Raw genomic sequence first — 15,695 nt, 5'->3', positions numbered from 1 at the left:
TGTTGTTATTGGTAGTAGTGTTGTTGTTGTTGTTATTGTTATTATTATTATTATTAGTAGTAGTAGTAGTAGTATTAGCGGTAGTAGTATTGTTATTAGTAGTAGTATTGTTGTTATTATATTATTATTGTTATTTTAATAGGTAGTAGTATTGTTGTTGTTATTAGTAGTAATAGTAGTATTTTTGTTGTTATTATAATTAGTACTATTGTTGTTATTATTATGATAATATTATCTTATTAGTAGTAGTAATATTGTTGTTATTAGTTATTTGAGTATTTAAGAGTTGATCCATGAATGCGGTTTTACAATATAATCATAGGCTTAATAAAATTGTTACTTTTTGATATACTGTGTTGTGATTTATTTTACGGTTTTATTTTCCACAGTCTCTTACTACGTACATGGAAATCTCTAAAGAGCTCGGAGATAATGTTGGGCTTGGAAAAGCATACGAAGCAATGGCAAAAGCTCTGGAAAGGTAAGTTAGCACTCGAATGTCTTGCTGTCACTGCCAATTTATTCAACTGTGAATGACTTGACTTGCTAGAGATCTGTCACTTCCCATTTACTGGCTCTTTACGTCTTAAGCTCTGCCCTTTTTGAGTGACCCTTTCAGTCTAAATTATTTGAAACAAATACAGTTTAAAGGGCAGGATAAGACGGCATCCCAGCTTTTCCTGTCCGGTGCTCTTACATCTTCACTAGATTTGGATAGATATCTGCTCTATAAATGCTGCAATATTTTTTTATAGATTTATGTTTTATAAAACAGATGAACTGAAATTATGAAGGTAAAATTCACTGAAATCAGAAATGGATCAGCTCTGGCGATATGTCTTTCGGGAAGTAGTTTTATATCAGGTAGTGCACAGTAATCTGATTTAGAGGAAAAGAAATCTCCTAGTGCATCATAGGGGGCGCTACGGTGCCCTTTTAATTTTTTCACCTGATCACACGTTGTATTTTCTCTATATATTACTGCTGTATTCTGGTATTATTTTACTGTGTGTGAACATAGCCTAAGAGATGCAGCCTTCTACTTCCTCCTTACTGCAGGAGCAGACCCATGGCCGATTTCCGGTGGCTCTATAGGAATGTATAGAGCCGTGGGTCATGTGCCGTACCCACGGCTGTATTTATAACAAAGAAGCCAGGAGCCCAATATGGAGATCGACGGGGGGTAAGGAGGTCGGACCCCCTGCAATCTCTTACTTGTCCCCTATCCAGTTAATTTTACCTAGATCGCTGCTCGTTTACTGGGCCTATTCCACGGCCCGATGATCGTTGAGCGAGGGCTGCAGGGACATCATTACCGATGTCCTTGCAGCCCTTGCAGCATACATTACCTGGCAGGGCTTCTCCTCCGCTCCATCCTCCTCCCCGGGTCCCGCGCGCTCTATCTTCAGAATGGCCTGTTAGCTGACAGGTCACTCAGCCAATCACAGGCCGCGGTGGTCCCGGCCTGTGATTGGCTGAGCGCTCCGTCAGCTGACAGTCCATTCTGAAGCTAGAGCGCGCGGGACCCGGGGAGGAGGACGGAGCGGAGGAGAAGACCTGACAGGTGCTGCTGCTTCTCAAATCGTCGGTCGCCCGCCGCGCACCGCTATTCCACTGTAGCGATGCGCAGTGGGGGAATGATGATTTTAGGTCTGGCCCTAAATGAACGATCAGCCGATGAAACGATCGTCGGCTGATCGTTCTCTCTATTCCACCGAGCGATAATCGTCCGAATCGGGCTGAATGAGGCTGATTCAGCCGATTATCATTCCTGTGAATTAGGGCCCTAAGAGGCACATGTGGTCCTCAAAACATGTCGGTGTCTTTCATGTGAATGAGCTGAGAGGTCTGTAAAGTCTTTGTATTTAAGGGAAGTTTTTACCTTGAATAATCATTTACTGTCATTTCATTGCTTCAGCACCATTACAGGGTCACTGTGTCAGTCCCTGGTGTGTGTGTATATATATATATATATATATATATATATATATATGTATATTTGTTCCCCATGAATATTCAGCAGTTTCTGCCCTCACAGAAATTCATACTCCATGCACAATAGCCGGTCTAGCAGTTTATTATGACATATTTCACACACACAATATATATATATATATATATATATATATATATATATATATATATGTGTGTAATGCAAAGACTTGAAACTAACACTAGCCCGACATGTTTCTCGTGAAGGAAGCCATATATATATATATATATATATATATATATATATATATATATATATATATACTTTCTCTGGGAATAAATTCTATTTGTGTAGGTGAATGAGGTTCCCGGTGATGGGTGTTTGTCCGTGTCCCATTACCCCACCATGGTTAGCCGTTAAAAATTGAACAAGTGTACCTCCGATTAATTCTTAGAATTAGGTGAAAGCAATTCCTTTTTGATACATTTCCCTTCTCACTGATTTCATTTACCTTAATACTTTCATCTCCGGCCTCCGAACTTATAGAATCCCCTTTGTGGTAGTTTCATCCCTGTTCTATTTGATTTCTCCATTCAGAGTAAATGATTAAGTTTTCATGCATTGGTTCAACCAAAACCTATGTTCACTCAACCACGTCCCTTATTGATTACTTCTACAGCAAACAGTAGGCCAAGTGTGATATACATAATTGGACAGTTGTCAGGGGATATGGCTGTTTAAAGTACCGTTTGCCCATCTGGAAACTGGAATCACCTTGGTAGATAAATATCGTGTGATTTTTCTTTCTTTTCCTTTGGACCAGATAGTGCTGCTATATGTTTAACTCTCTAAGGTCTGGTTGAATGAATTTGGTGATTATAAGCTATAATATGCTCTCCGGGCTGCACCTGTGCACGGCATGTGGAGGACTGGGAGAAGAGGAATTAATATTTGTCTAACACGGTAACCCCGCTCTTATCCTCAGTAAATCCTTGGCTGTTCTTCTGTAAGATTGCGTTGGCTTTCCTTAGCAAGAGCTTTTCTTTGCTGATATATCATTACCGAGCAAATCTGTTAGACACACTCACCTTGCTGTAGATTTGGTCGCAGATGTTTGTTTTGAATTAGTCTTCTGGTAGTAAAGAGGAAAAAAATGGATTTTTAAGCAGTCATATCCCAAAAGCGTTACTGGGAATTCCGGACAAAAATAGGAGAGGATGTATAAGGTGCTGACCTTTATTCTGGAACGGACACCCTTCAGGAAAATCCTCAAGGTGTACCCCGGAAATCCGGTCATGTGAAGGGTCCTATTACACAGCCCAATCGTAAAGGGTAAATGATCTGCTAGATCGCGCCCATTTACTGAGCAATTAGACAGGCCGACTATTGGGCAGCCAGGGCTGTATATATATATATATATATATATATATATATATATATATATATACAGGGGCGTAGCTAATGACTCCTGGGCCCTGGTGCTAGAGGTCAACTTGGGCCCCCCCCTTTCCTCGACCAAGTGATGCTATTGGTATATGTGTATATTATATATATACACCAAGACAGATATTACGAATAACGATCTTAATATAGGAAGAGAAAATATTATCACCACACATATTACCGCCATATTGTTACTGACCAAATCCTGTATACTAAGACCAATAAAACATAGTACCAGATAGCAAGTAACAAATAATTCCACCACATACTGACTAACACCACCACTGCTACTGACTAACACCACCACATACTGACTAACACCTCCGCTGCTACTGACTAACACCACCACATACTGACTAACACCACCACATACTGACTAACACCAACACTGCTACTAACACCACCACCTACTAACACCACCGCTGCTACTGAATAACATCCACTGTACACGTATCACCGCATCCAGTCATATAGAGGTGGACGCAGCTCCACACAGGCTCTAGACACCATATACATTACAGTGCAGTTACATCAGGTGACTCACAGGGGACGTCTTCTCTGATCGGAGTTCTTCCCTCTTCATCTTCTTCTCCATCTGCTCTCGGCCATTACGAGAACTTCTCCGAGCCCAAATCCACAGAATCTGCCAGACAGACATATTAGACTCCTCACTCTGACACCATCGTAATCTCTCTACAAACTGCACATTTGTATTGGCCTCATTTAGTGGGTAGGCTGACACTATGTGACCTCCTTATAGTGTATGCCTCATATGTAGCCTCCTTATAGATGGTCCCCACTCTGTGTATCTCCCCTTATAGTATATGCCTCCTACTATGTAGCCTCCTTATAGATGCCCCCTCTGTATATCCCCTCTTATAGAAAGCCCCCTCTCCCCCTATGTTGCCCCCCTTATAGATGCCCCCCCTTATAGATGGCCCCTTCCCCCCCTTATATATTGACCCCTTATAGATAGCCCCCTCTCCCACCCTCCTATAGATGGCCCCTTCCCCCCTTATAGATGGCCCCCTCTGCTATAGATGGCCCCTTCCCCCCCTTATAGATGGCCCACTCTCCCCTCTCCTTATATAGATGGTCCCCTCTCCCCCCCCCTTATAGATGGTCCCCTCCCCCCCTATAGATGGTCCCCTCCCCCCCCCTTATAGATGGTCCCCCTCTTCCCCCCCTTATAGATGGTCCCCTCCCCCCCTATAGATGGTCCCACTCTTCCCCCCCTTATAGATGGTCTCCTTCCCCCCCTCCCTATAGATGGTCCCCCTCTCCCCCCCCTTATAGATGGTCCCCCTCCCCCCCCCTTATAGATACCTCCCCTCTAGAAGGTCCCCCTCTCTTGCCCCCCTTTATAGATGGCCACCTCTCCCCCCTCCTTTATAAATGGCCCCTTCCCTCCTATAGATAGCCCCCTCTTTCCTTTATTAAAAAAAATAAAAATAAATAAAAAAAACACACACAACTCACCTAACAACGCGCTCCCCTGGCGATCCTCTTCTTCTTCAGCCTCCGTCTGCCCCGGATCATGCGCTGTTGCCGGGGGTGTTGCGTCCTATCCCCGGCAGCGCGCGCATCATAGAGTTTCCTGTGCTGGGACCTCCAGCACAGGGAGTGTCTCTAATGTGCGCTCCTTGTGCCGGAGCAGTGAACTCTATGATGCGCGCGCTGCCGGGGATAGGACGCAACACCCCCGGCAGCAGCGCATGATCCGGGGCAGACGGAGGCGGCCTCTTGTGACCGCAAGCAACACAATGCTTGCGGTCACAAGAGTGATTGATGAGGGGCGCCTCAGGGGCCCAGCGGGCCCCCCCTTGTGGCGGGCCGGGTCGCAGCAGCGACTGCTGCGACCCTGGTAGTTACGCCACTGTATATATATATATATATATATATATATATATATATATATATATATAGAGCACTATATCCATACAGCCCTTGCCTTTAGTTTACTTACCCTACCACGTTCCCCCGTGTCCCTAGGCCTTTTCTGGTATCCTCTTGCCTCCCCCGCTCTCTGCAGCTGCAGCTCTGCCTTCTGTTCCAGCATCTGCACTGACAGCGCACGGACCTGTCCCGGCCAGTGATTGGCTGAGCGGCCTGTCGTTGCAGAGACCAGGGAAGGCCCGAGGACACCTGGAAACCTGGTAAGGTAAGTAAATAGTTTAATATTTTACACCAGTGCTTCTCAAACAGTGAGGCGCCCCCTAGTTGTTGGGGAGGCCCAGCTAGGGAGCCAGTTTTCACAAAAGTAACTATGATCTGCACAGTCCTTTTGCTGTTAACAAAAATCTCCATTTTAGCAACATTATTATTTTATTTTGTACTTGCTTTATTAGTATATAGAGCTTGAAAGGTAGCCCTAGCATTATTTTCAGCTTTTAAATGGACTTTCACTACAGATAGTGAGGCCCAGGCGCCCTCTTGGTCTGTCGGGTGAGGCTCCAGTAGAAAAAGTTTGAGAAGCGCTGTTTTACACTACAATCATCAGCCATCGGCCGTGCATCACTATTACACGTAGCTATTACGTGTAGCAATGCGAGCCCGACGCCCAACGATTTTAGGAATAGTATAACAGCCGTACATGATGACACCAGCTTAATGCTTATTCACTATAAACACAGTAGGATGCTCTCAGGCACTATATACAACATGTTACAGATCATCTTGCCAATACCGGTATTCTCGAACACGGGACGTTTCGGTCATAGAGACCTTTGACATCCTGGTATACTGTAGAAAATAGCTATAAGTGCCTATAGAGGGAACCTGTGTTTACATGAAGTGTCATGTAATGGCGGCCCAGCGTGATGACGAAAAGGCCTGTCCTGGCTGATGGACTGGCTTCTCAGCCAATCAGTGACTGGTGTGGTGCCCCGCCCTAGTCACTGACTGGCTGAGCGGCCAGTCCATCACCCAGGTCAGTGCAAGAGGTCCCGGAGCCTAGCAGGGGTCCCGCAGCTTATCCAACTGCAGGCACAGGAGAGGTAAATTCCTACTTGTAATCAAATTCCCCCCTGCCCCTGCCGGCTGCTGAATTTTTAATTTCACTGGACTTCTCCTTTAACATATGAAATTCCAGTGGTGTATTACCTGTCAGTGGTTTTAATGTAATGGTTGGTGTATATACATTGCTGCAGGCCGCTGCTACAAAATAAGTCGGATGCACTGACCTACGATAGTTGTGATAACAAACCACAGGCTACAAGCCCCCACCTCAGACCCTGACGCGTACGGCACCCATTGCCCTTTCACCACGACAGGCTACTGTCATACACATCGGGCCTCATTTACTAACAATGCGCCGATTTGAAGCCGTTATGCTGTCGTCCGTGCTAATTTTTTCACGCTGAATTCATTAATGTGTCGCCCTATGTAAATCGGGAAGGGTTTTCACAGGACAAAACTAAAACCTGACCATCCCGCCACACTAGAGGTGACTGGTTTGTAGAATAGAAAAAATGTGACAGTTTTCTTAGTAAATCTATCAATTGTGGCGAGTTTTAAAGGACACGCCCATGACACGCCCACTTGTTGTTTTTTTTTAAATGAGGGGTTTGTTCGTCTTAACGGCCCATTGTGCCGCACAGCTTTACGCTGAAGATGGTTGTATTGTGTTGTATAACAAGCCCGTATTATATGGAGTACTGTAAATGGAATATCTGTCTCCTTTTCTCTCTTTTCAGCCAAGGAAAAATAGTTGAAAGCATTAAATACTTGGAAAATTTCATTGAGGTTGCGAAAACTAGCAATTTAGGCCAAAGCCTTGCGGAGACATGCATCTGCCTTGGAGACATTTTTAATGCTCGAGTAAGTACTGACTGCTTTCATATTTATTCCAGGGTGTCTTCTAGTTGCACATCCCGTTGTGATATCATACCGTATAGACAGTCATATATCGGGTCGTTTATCAACATGTGTATGCCAGTTTTATGTCGAAGGAAAGTCACAAATTGTGGCACAAGTCACATATAGGCTATGTTCACACAGTCTATTTTTTTAAGATAAGAACGGCCGTTGTTGGCGATTAAAACAACAACCGTTCTTGCCTTGAAATAATGCAATATATTGTACTCTAAGGGGAACAACGGCCGCTGTTCACACACTGTATTGAACAATGCCCGTTGTTCCCCCACGGCGGCAGCAGACCCCCGCTGACTTCAATGGGCAGCCCGAACGATCTAAGGATCATCTTGGCAGCCCCTGCCACTGCTCCCTGCCCGCTGTCTGTGCGTGTAATATGACGGACAGCAGGGAATGAAGGGGAAGCGAGCGCTAACCTGACAGTGCTTGTCAAACTGTGTGTCAGGCCTCAGCAGTGAGGCGCCCCCTAGTGGTTGGTGAGGCCCAGCTGTGGAGCCAGATTTCACAAAAGTAACTATGATCTGCACAGTCCATTTGCTGTTAACAAAAATCTCTATTTTAACAACATTATTAATTTATGTTGTACTTGATTTATTAGTATATAGAGCTTGAAAGGTAGCCCTAGCGTTATTTTGAACTTTTAAATAGACTTTCACCACAGTTAGTGAGGCCCAGGCGCCCTCTTGGTCAGTCTGGTGAGGCCCCGGCATTTTTTTGGTCTGTTGGGTGAGGCTCCAGTAGAAAAAGTTTGAGAAGCGCTGCTGTAGAGGATTCCCACAGATTTGGCGAACTGTGGTGTATTGGTGTATTGCACTGAAGTATACTTTTACTCGTGGTTAAGGATGTGGTATGGTCCCACCTGAAGGGCGAGGTTGTGCTATGTGACTTTAACTAGACACTAACTCTGACTTAAACAAACAAAGTGTGTAGTGAAGCAAGAGAGTCCTTGACAAACTGTTGACTCTCTTGACTAACTAACTTGACTTACAAGGAGCTGGAATCTATGAATATCTATGACAAGTCAGTGGCTTGGTGTGAGGCCTAACAAACTGTAATCAGCAGGGATAGGTGTTCTCACTCCTCTGGTCAAGCCAGGACTAAGCTAGAACGTCCTATCCCTTTGGAGTGATAGAGTTGAGCTTTGCAGGGATTGGCTCTCATCCGGAAAGAGGTGGACCTGGCAGATTCCTCCCTCAAAGGACCTGACTTTTACTTCCTTATTTGTAACCAGTGCACACGATTTTAACCCTTGCACTCTCAAAATACCTCAGTGTTTGCTGTTAAGCAGCATCACAAGTACATACAGCAGTACATACAAGAAACAAATATATGGGGGGAATTTATCATCCCTACACTTGGCGTACACTCGCCTGTCGAGCACAGAGCTGGCATGAATTCCTGAAACTGCCCGCATTAGCAGTACAGATATGCTGGTCTTGATAATCCCCCCCATATAGGACCCAGACATAGTTTAAATGGATTATCCAGAGCTACAAAAACATGGCCACTTTCTTCCAGAGACATCATCACTCTGATCTCCAGTTTGGGTGCATTTTTTGTATTTCAGTTCCATTGAAGTGAATGGAATTTAAAAGGGTTATCCAGCGTGGGGGCACTTTTTTGGGGGGACCGGGGAAGGAGGTGGCTGAAATAAAAGACGTCCACTTACCTCCCCGGTTCCAGCGGCGGGTCCCGCAACACGGCGCTCCGGTGCCTGGTTCCCGGCCGCTTCCTGGTGTCTGACGCTGCCCAAGACGCTACGTCTCAGGGCCACTCAGCCACTCATTGAAGGAGGCGGGATCCGAGCGACTTCAAACGGATCCCGCCTCCTTCACTGAGTGGCTGAGCGGCCCTGAGACGTAGCGTCTCGGGCGGTGTCAGACACCAGGAAGCGGCCGGGCACCGGAGCGCCGCGACGAGTGACCCGCCGCTGGAATCGGGGAGGTGAGTGGACGTCTTTTATTTCAGCCACCTCCTCTCCGGTCCCCCCAAAAAAGTGCCCCCACGCTGGATAACCCCTTTAATTTCAAACCGCACTTGACCTGGAGACAAAAGGGGTGCTGTCTCTGGGAGAAAGCTACTTAGTAAAGCATTCCCCAGCCCTGAGACAGTATGCCCTGGGGGAAAAAAACTGTTCCCTAGTTGGTTCCATTGTAGGTCACATGTAGTATTTTTATCAGCATTTTTGGCCGAGATGTGAAACACAATAAATATTATAGTGGGAAGTTTAAACCTGTTCTAGGTTAAGATTTAAAATTTGAGATTTAAAATTTTGTAGCCTTAGTCTTCAGACCAGTACATGTTCTAAAACCACAGCATGCCCTGTCCATGCAAGTGTAAGAACAAATTCACTGAATTATAGGATTTTTAAAAAAAAATATATATTATAGTTTGGATGAATGTGTATTTTGGAGGCTATGAGCGTGCTGGGAGCCGGAGCCCTGTGTGCAGCTGCCATATGAGCAGTAGAACTAGTGTTGGTGACTTCTTTGTGTCATTTAATTCCTCGGAGGGAAGAGCGGCTTTGAAAAAAGTGCACACACTGCTCTCCTGTTGGTTTAAATGGAAGAGTGACTCTTTGCAGTCTGCTGGCTGACAGCTGGTTAGAGTGTGCTAATTGCCGCTTGTGATTAGTGCGAGATTAGCCGCTGCTGATGGCATCCTGCTCGCTGCAGATCCCGGCTAGGGAAGGTTTCAGGATCATGATCCAAGGCTGACTTTTGACACAGTATGGGGGAGGACCTGTGATGTATAAAACTCAAGCGAAAGCAGAAGCAGCTAAAGTTGGTGACATATGGCGGATAATATGGATCTTTAGAGAAGCTAAGTTATTGCACCAATTCTTGCTGTTCTTAAATCCATTAAAATGACCAGTGGGGAAACAAAAATCTTTTGATATCTATAGATAAAAAGGAAAATCTAATTAAGTAGGCCCGGGCAATAATCTCCAACATATTCCAGCTTCAGTAGCCAGCCCCCTCCTCAGACTGCCGACTGTGACAGTCCTTTAAATTATATGCATGGAAGTATTGTCGCCTAATGCACTATACAGTATACAGTTATCCCTGTGTGTAAGGGGCATATACAGTATACAGTCATCCCTGTGTGTAAGGGGCATATACAGTATACAGTCATCCCTGTGTGTAAGGGGCATATACAGTATACAGTCATCCCTGTGTGTAAGGGGCATATACAGTATACAGTCATCCCTGTGTGTAAGGGGCATATACAGTATACAGTCATCCCTGTGTGTAAGGGGCATATACAGTATACAGTCATCCCTGTGTGTAAGGGGCATATACAGTATACAGTCATCCCTTTGTGTAGGGGCATATACAGTATACAGTCATCCCTGTGTGTAAGGGGCATATACAGTATACAGTCATCCCTGTGTGTAAGGGCATATACAGTATACAGTCATCCCTGTGTGTAAGGGCATATACAGTATACAGTCATCCCTGTGTGTAAGGGGCATATACAGTATACAGTCATCCCTGTGTGTAAGGGGCATATACAGTATACAGTCATCCCTGTGTGTAAGGGGCATATACAGTATACAGTCATCCCTGTGTGTAAGGGCATATACAGTATACAGTCATCCCTGTGTGTAAGGGCATATACAGTATACAGTCATCCCTGTGTGTAAGGGGCATATACAGTATACAGTCATCCCTGTGTGTAAGGGCATATACAGTATACAGTCATCCCTGTGTGTAAGGGGCATATACAGTATACAGTCATCCCTGTGTGTAAGGGGCATATACAGTATACAGTCATCCCTTTGTGTAGGGGCATATACAGTATACAGTCATCCCTGTGTGTAAGGGCATATACAGTATACAGTCATCTCTGTGTGTAAGGGCATATACAGTATACAGTCATCCCTGTGTGTAAGGGGCATATACAGTATACAGTCATCCCTGTGTGTAAGGGCATATACAGTATACAGTCATCCCTGTGTGTAAGGGGCATATACAGTATACAGTCATCCCTATGTGTAAGGGCATATACAGTATACAGTCATCCCTGTGTGTAAGGGGCATATACAGTATACAGTCATCCCTGTGTGTAAGGGCATATACAGTATACAGTCATCCCTGTGTGTAAGGGGCATATACAGTATACAGTCATCCCTTTGTGTAGGGGCATATACAGTATACAGTCATCCCTGTGTGTAAGGGCATATACAGTATACAGTCATCCCTGTGTGTAAGGGCATATACAGTATACAGTCATCCCTGTGTGTAAGGGGCATATACAGTATACAGTCATCCCTGTGTGTAAGGGCATATACAGTATACAGTCATCCCTGTGTGTAAGGGGCATATACAGTATACAGTCATCCCTGTGTGTAAGGGCATATACAGTATACAGTCATCCCTGTGTGTAAGGGGCATATACAGTATACAGTCATCCCTGTGTGTAAGGGCATATACAGTATACAGTCATCCCTGTGTGTAAGGGGCATATACAGTATACAGTCATCCCTGTGTGTAAGGGCATATACAGTATACAGTCATCCCTGTGTGTAAGGGGCATATACAGTATACAGTCATCCCTGTGTGTAAGGGGCATATACAGTATACAGTCATCCCTGTGTGTAAGGGGCATATACAGTATACAGTCATCCCTGTGTGTAAGGGGCATATACAGTATACAGTCATCCCTGTGTGTAAGGGGCATATACAGTATACAGTCATCCCTGTGTGTAAGGGGCATATACAGTATACAGTCATCCCTGTGTGTAAGGGCATATACAGTATACAGTCATCCCTGTGTGTAAGGGGCATATACAGTATACAGTCATCCCTGTGTGTAAGGGGCATATACAGTATACAGTCATCCCTGTGTGTAAGGGCATATACAGTATATAGTCATCCCTGTGTGTAAGGGCATATACAGTATATAGGTCTACTAGCAGGGCTGTTACATGACATGATCCCTGTACAGACATGTTAGAAGCTCAGCATTTTCTTGTTAATGGTCGGCATTAATTAATCTAATATGGGACTTATTGGTGTCAAATGATCATTTTACTGTTTTTTTTTATTACTAGACAGTGATATAAGAGTAAAAAAACGTTCAGAAACAAAAATAAACAAAATAGAACAAAACAAAAGGTCACATAATCTACAACAAGAAGGAAAAAAAAACTGCCACTAAGAAAGTGTCCTTTATACTTCAGTGGGCTCGTTTCTACAATGTGTATGACAGTCGGGGACATCGGGGAGTCAACAGTCTCGGGACACCTTTTTTTTTTCAGAAACAAAAGGGAAATGTATATTTTTTTTGGCTTTTTTTTAGACGTTTTATTTATAAAACGGGAAAGTTGAGTGATTTAAACTTTTATTGGGGAAGGGGCTATGGCATGTTTTTTTAAACTTTTTTATTTTACACTTTTTAAAGGGGTGCTCCGGCGGGGGGGGGGGCACTTTTTTGGGGGGGACCGGGGAGGAGGTGGCTGAAATAAAAGATGTCTACTTACCTCCCCGGTTCCATCACGGCGCTCCGGTCCCCGTTTCCTGGCCGCTTCCGGGTGTCTGACGCGGGCCCGAGACGTGACGTCTCAGGTCCGCTCAGCCATTCAGTGAAGGAGGCGGGATCCATTTGAAGTCCGCTCGGATCCCGCCTCCTTCACTGAGTGGCTGAGTGGCCCTGAGACGTAGCGTCTCAGGCGGCGTCAGACACCCGGAAGCGGCCGGGGACCGGAGCGGGGAGGTAAGTGGACGTCTTTTATTTCAGCCACCTCCTCCCCGGTCCCCAAAAAAAAGTGCCCTCACACTGGAGCACCCCTTTAAGTCCCCCTAAGAGACTATTAGATTCATATATTACATTACATACACCAATCAATGCTATGCCATAGCATAGCACTGATCAGTGTTATCTGCGATCTCTGCATAGAGCCTGCCTGTGGTTATAGCATAGCACTGATCAGTGTTATCTGTGATCATTACATACAACCTGCCTGTGGCCATAGCACTGATCAGTGTTATCTGTGATCATTACATACAACCTGCCTGTGGCCATAGCACTGATCAGTGTTATCTGTGATCATTACATACAGCCTGCCTGTGACCATAGCATAGCACTGATCAGTGTTATCTGCGATCTCTGCATAGAGCCGGCCTGTGGTTATAGCACTGATCAGTGTTATCTGTGATCATTACATACAACCTGCCTGTGGCCATAGCACTGATCAGTGTTATCTGTGATCATTACATACAGCCTGCCTGTGGCCATAGCACTGATCAGTGTTATCTGTGATCATTACATACAGCCTGCCTGTGGTTATAGCACTGATCAGTGTTATCTGTGATCATTGCATAGATCCTGCCTGTGGCAACAGCAATAGCATTGAGCCTCAGGACCTATTGGCATCCCGGGACATCATGGGTCCATTAGGGGTTAAACTAGGTCCTGCCTCCAATTGCCCCGTCAGATTCAATAAGAGGCGTTCACCTCCTCCCGAGCAGGTATAGATTTCTGCCATAATTTACGACTGCGAGTGAGTAAATCAAACGCCTCCTTCCCAGCTTGCCGCCCCCCCCCCCCCAAACCCATTGGGCAAGCGGGGGATAGGGCAGGCATATGCCAGGGGCGAATCTGCGCCTTCTCCCTAACATACACCAGTAAATGCCCCCCAGTGTTCTAAAAGCTGTATCTTTACAGTGAAAAAGACTTGTGTGAATAGAAATAAACTGACATTGCAAAACCGAACAAAAGCAAAACCATTCCCCACACCCACTGGTGACATTTGTGCACAGGTCCAGCAAGCACAGTTTTTCACACACAGACCTGAGCTGCTAATATAAGATTGTAACCTTGCTGTGGGTTTCCTTTCAGGGAGACTATGAGAAAGCGTGTCACTATTTCTCTCAAGCTTATGAGACTGCAGTCACTCTCGGCCAAATACAACTTATAGAAGAGGCCCAGGTTCATTTCGGCATTGCTAAGGCGCACAGGATGATGCTGGCGGTGAGCAGACACACGGAGGCCGCAGATTATGTCAGCATGGAATACCTGCTGGCATGGAAAAAGAACAGAAGTGACATGTTCACTGACCCATCAAACGTCGGTAAGACTGGTTATAAAACACAATGGGCTGGTTTCTTCTATGAGTGCATCTAGCTGGTATTGATTTTTTTTTTCAATGTTGATTCCAAACAAGGAATAATTTATTTTTCTGTGTAAATATCCATATCCACACACATCACCCAGGACATTAAAATGGGAATAACGCCAGCGATCTCATTACAATAACACCTGTCTATAGGCTGAGCAATATTACGCAGCAAGTGAACAATCCGTTCTTAAAGTGGAGCTGTCATTTAAGAAATTTTTGCAGAAATCAAAAGTGATTTTAAGAAACTCTGTAATAGGTTTTATTAGGCAAAGTGCTTCCAAAGCTGTTTCCCAGCCCCTCCACTTCTTATCTGTGCATTATCAGGCAAAGTCGTCTACATTACAGAGGAGCAAAGTGAAGATGGGTTTTCTTAGTCCAATATAACCTATGGAGGGGGGAGGGGCCGACTGGGATGAGTGAACAGGGAAAGCAGAGAAGCAGCTGTACAGTTTGGAGACTGTCTGGGCACATAAAACGCTGGTCAAAAAGGTCAGTGCTTATCTGGGAATCTGGTGAGAGAAGATTGCAGGATCATGTGCTGTGCAGGGCTGCCTTTTCTCCTCTCCATGCTCACTCATCCCTCTCGACCCCTCCCCTCCCCATAGACCATAATGGACACAGAAATCCTGCTTCTTCAGGTGTGCATCTTGTAGACAGCTAAGTGCACATGTGTTGCTTACCCAAGGAAGAGGTGACACTGGGATGCACTATGAGAAAACGGCAAGCTAGTGGAGGTAATGGGATAGAGGGAAAATGATATTGAAAGTTACATAGATTGCATAGTTTATATACAGTAAGCTATATAGGTTATGTAGAAAGTTATAAAGATGTGTCTATATAACGTGGTTGACCCTGTTTTTTAAAAGTATGTTTAAATAACAATTTAAAAATGGAAATGTTAAGCAGACTGCAAAAAAACGCAGCGTAAACCCAGCCTTCCCTCACCTGTGCAATGCTGTGGGGAGCTGCAGCCCTGCAACACCCAGAATAATAAGAATGATATAATAATTCGGTTAGAGGGCTCAGGCTCCGCAGGGCTCTTAGTACAAAACATTCTAATATGTTAATTCGCTTCTCATGAGTGACTTAAAGGGATGGTGTCATGAAGAAAACCAGGTCTATACTGATGTATTGTGTTAAATGAAACGTATTTCAATTTTGCCCTGCCATGTGCCTGCATTGTTTCATAACCCTTCTCCCTGGCATATGCCTGCTGTATGCCCTGCTCACCCAATGGGTGCACGGGAGTGGAACATGGCAAGGCAGGAAAGAGGCATGGCCTCCTCCCACACCTGATTTACCAAGATCAGGCGGGAATCATGG

At 45.0% G+C, this 15,695-nt stretch overlaps 1 protein-coding gene across 2 annotated transcripts in view; it reads left to right on the top strand.

Annotated features, from left to right (window-relative positions):
- TTC29 (tetratricopeptide repeat domain 29) overlaps window positions 1-15,695 on the top strand; it is a 141,385-nt gene that overhangs the window by 90,474 nt on the left and 35,216 nt on the right. For both annotated transcript variants that reach the window (XM_069976884.1, XM_069976883.1), the window contains 3 exons: window positions 390-481; window positions 7,072-7,195; window positions 14,093-14,324. In XM_069976884.1, the coding sequence (XP_069832985.1) occupies window positions 390-481; window positions 7,072-7,195; window positions 14,093-14,324 (448 nt within the window). The remainder of the gene's footprint in view (window positions 1-389; window positions 482-7,071; window positions 7,196-14,092; window positions 14,325-15,695) is intronic.

This window comes from Dendropsophus ebraccatus, chromosome 7 (genome assembly GCF_027789765.1).
Source record: "Dendropsophus ebraccatus isolate aDenEbr1 chromosome 7, aDenEbr1.pat, whole genome shotgun sequence".
NCBI lineage: Eukaryota > Metazoa > Chordata > Amphibia > Anura > Hylidae > Dendropsophus > Dendropsophus ebraccatus.
This window is presented reverse-complemented; position numbering and strand designations above follow the sequence as displayed.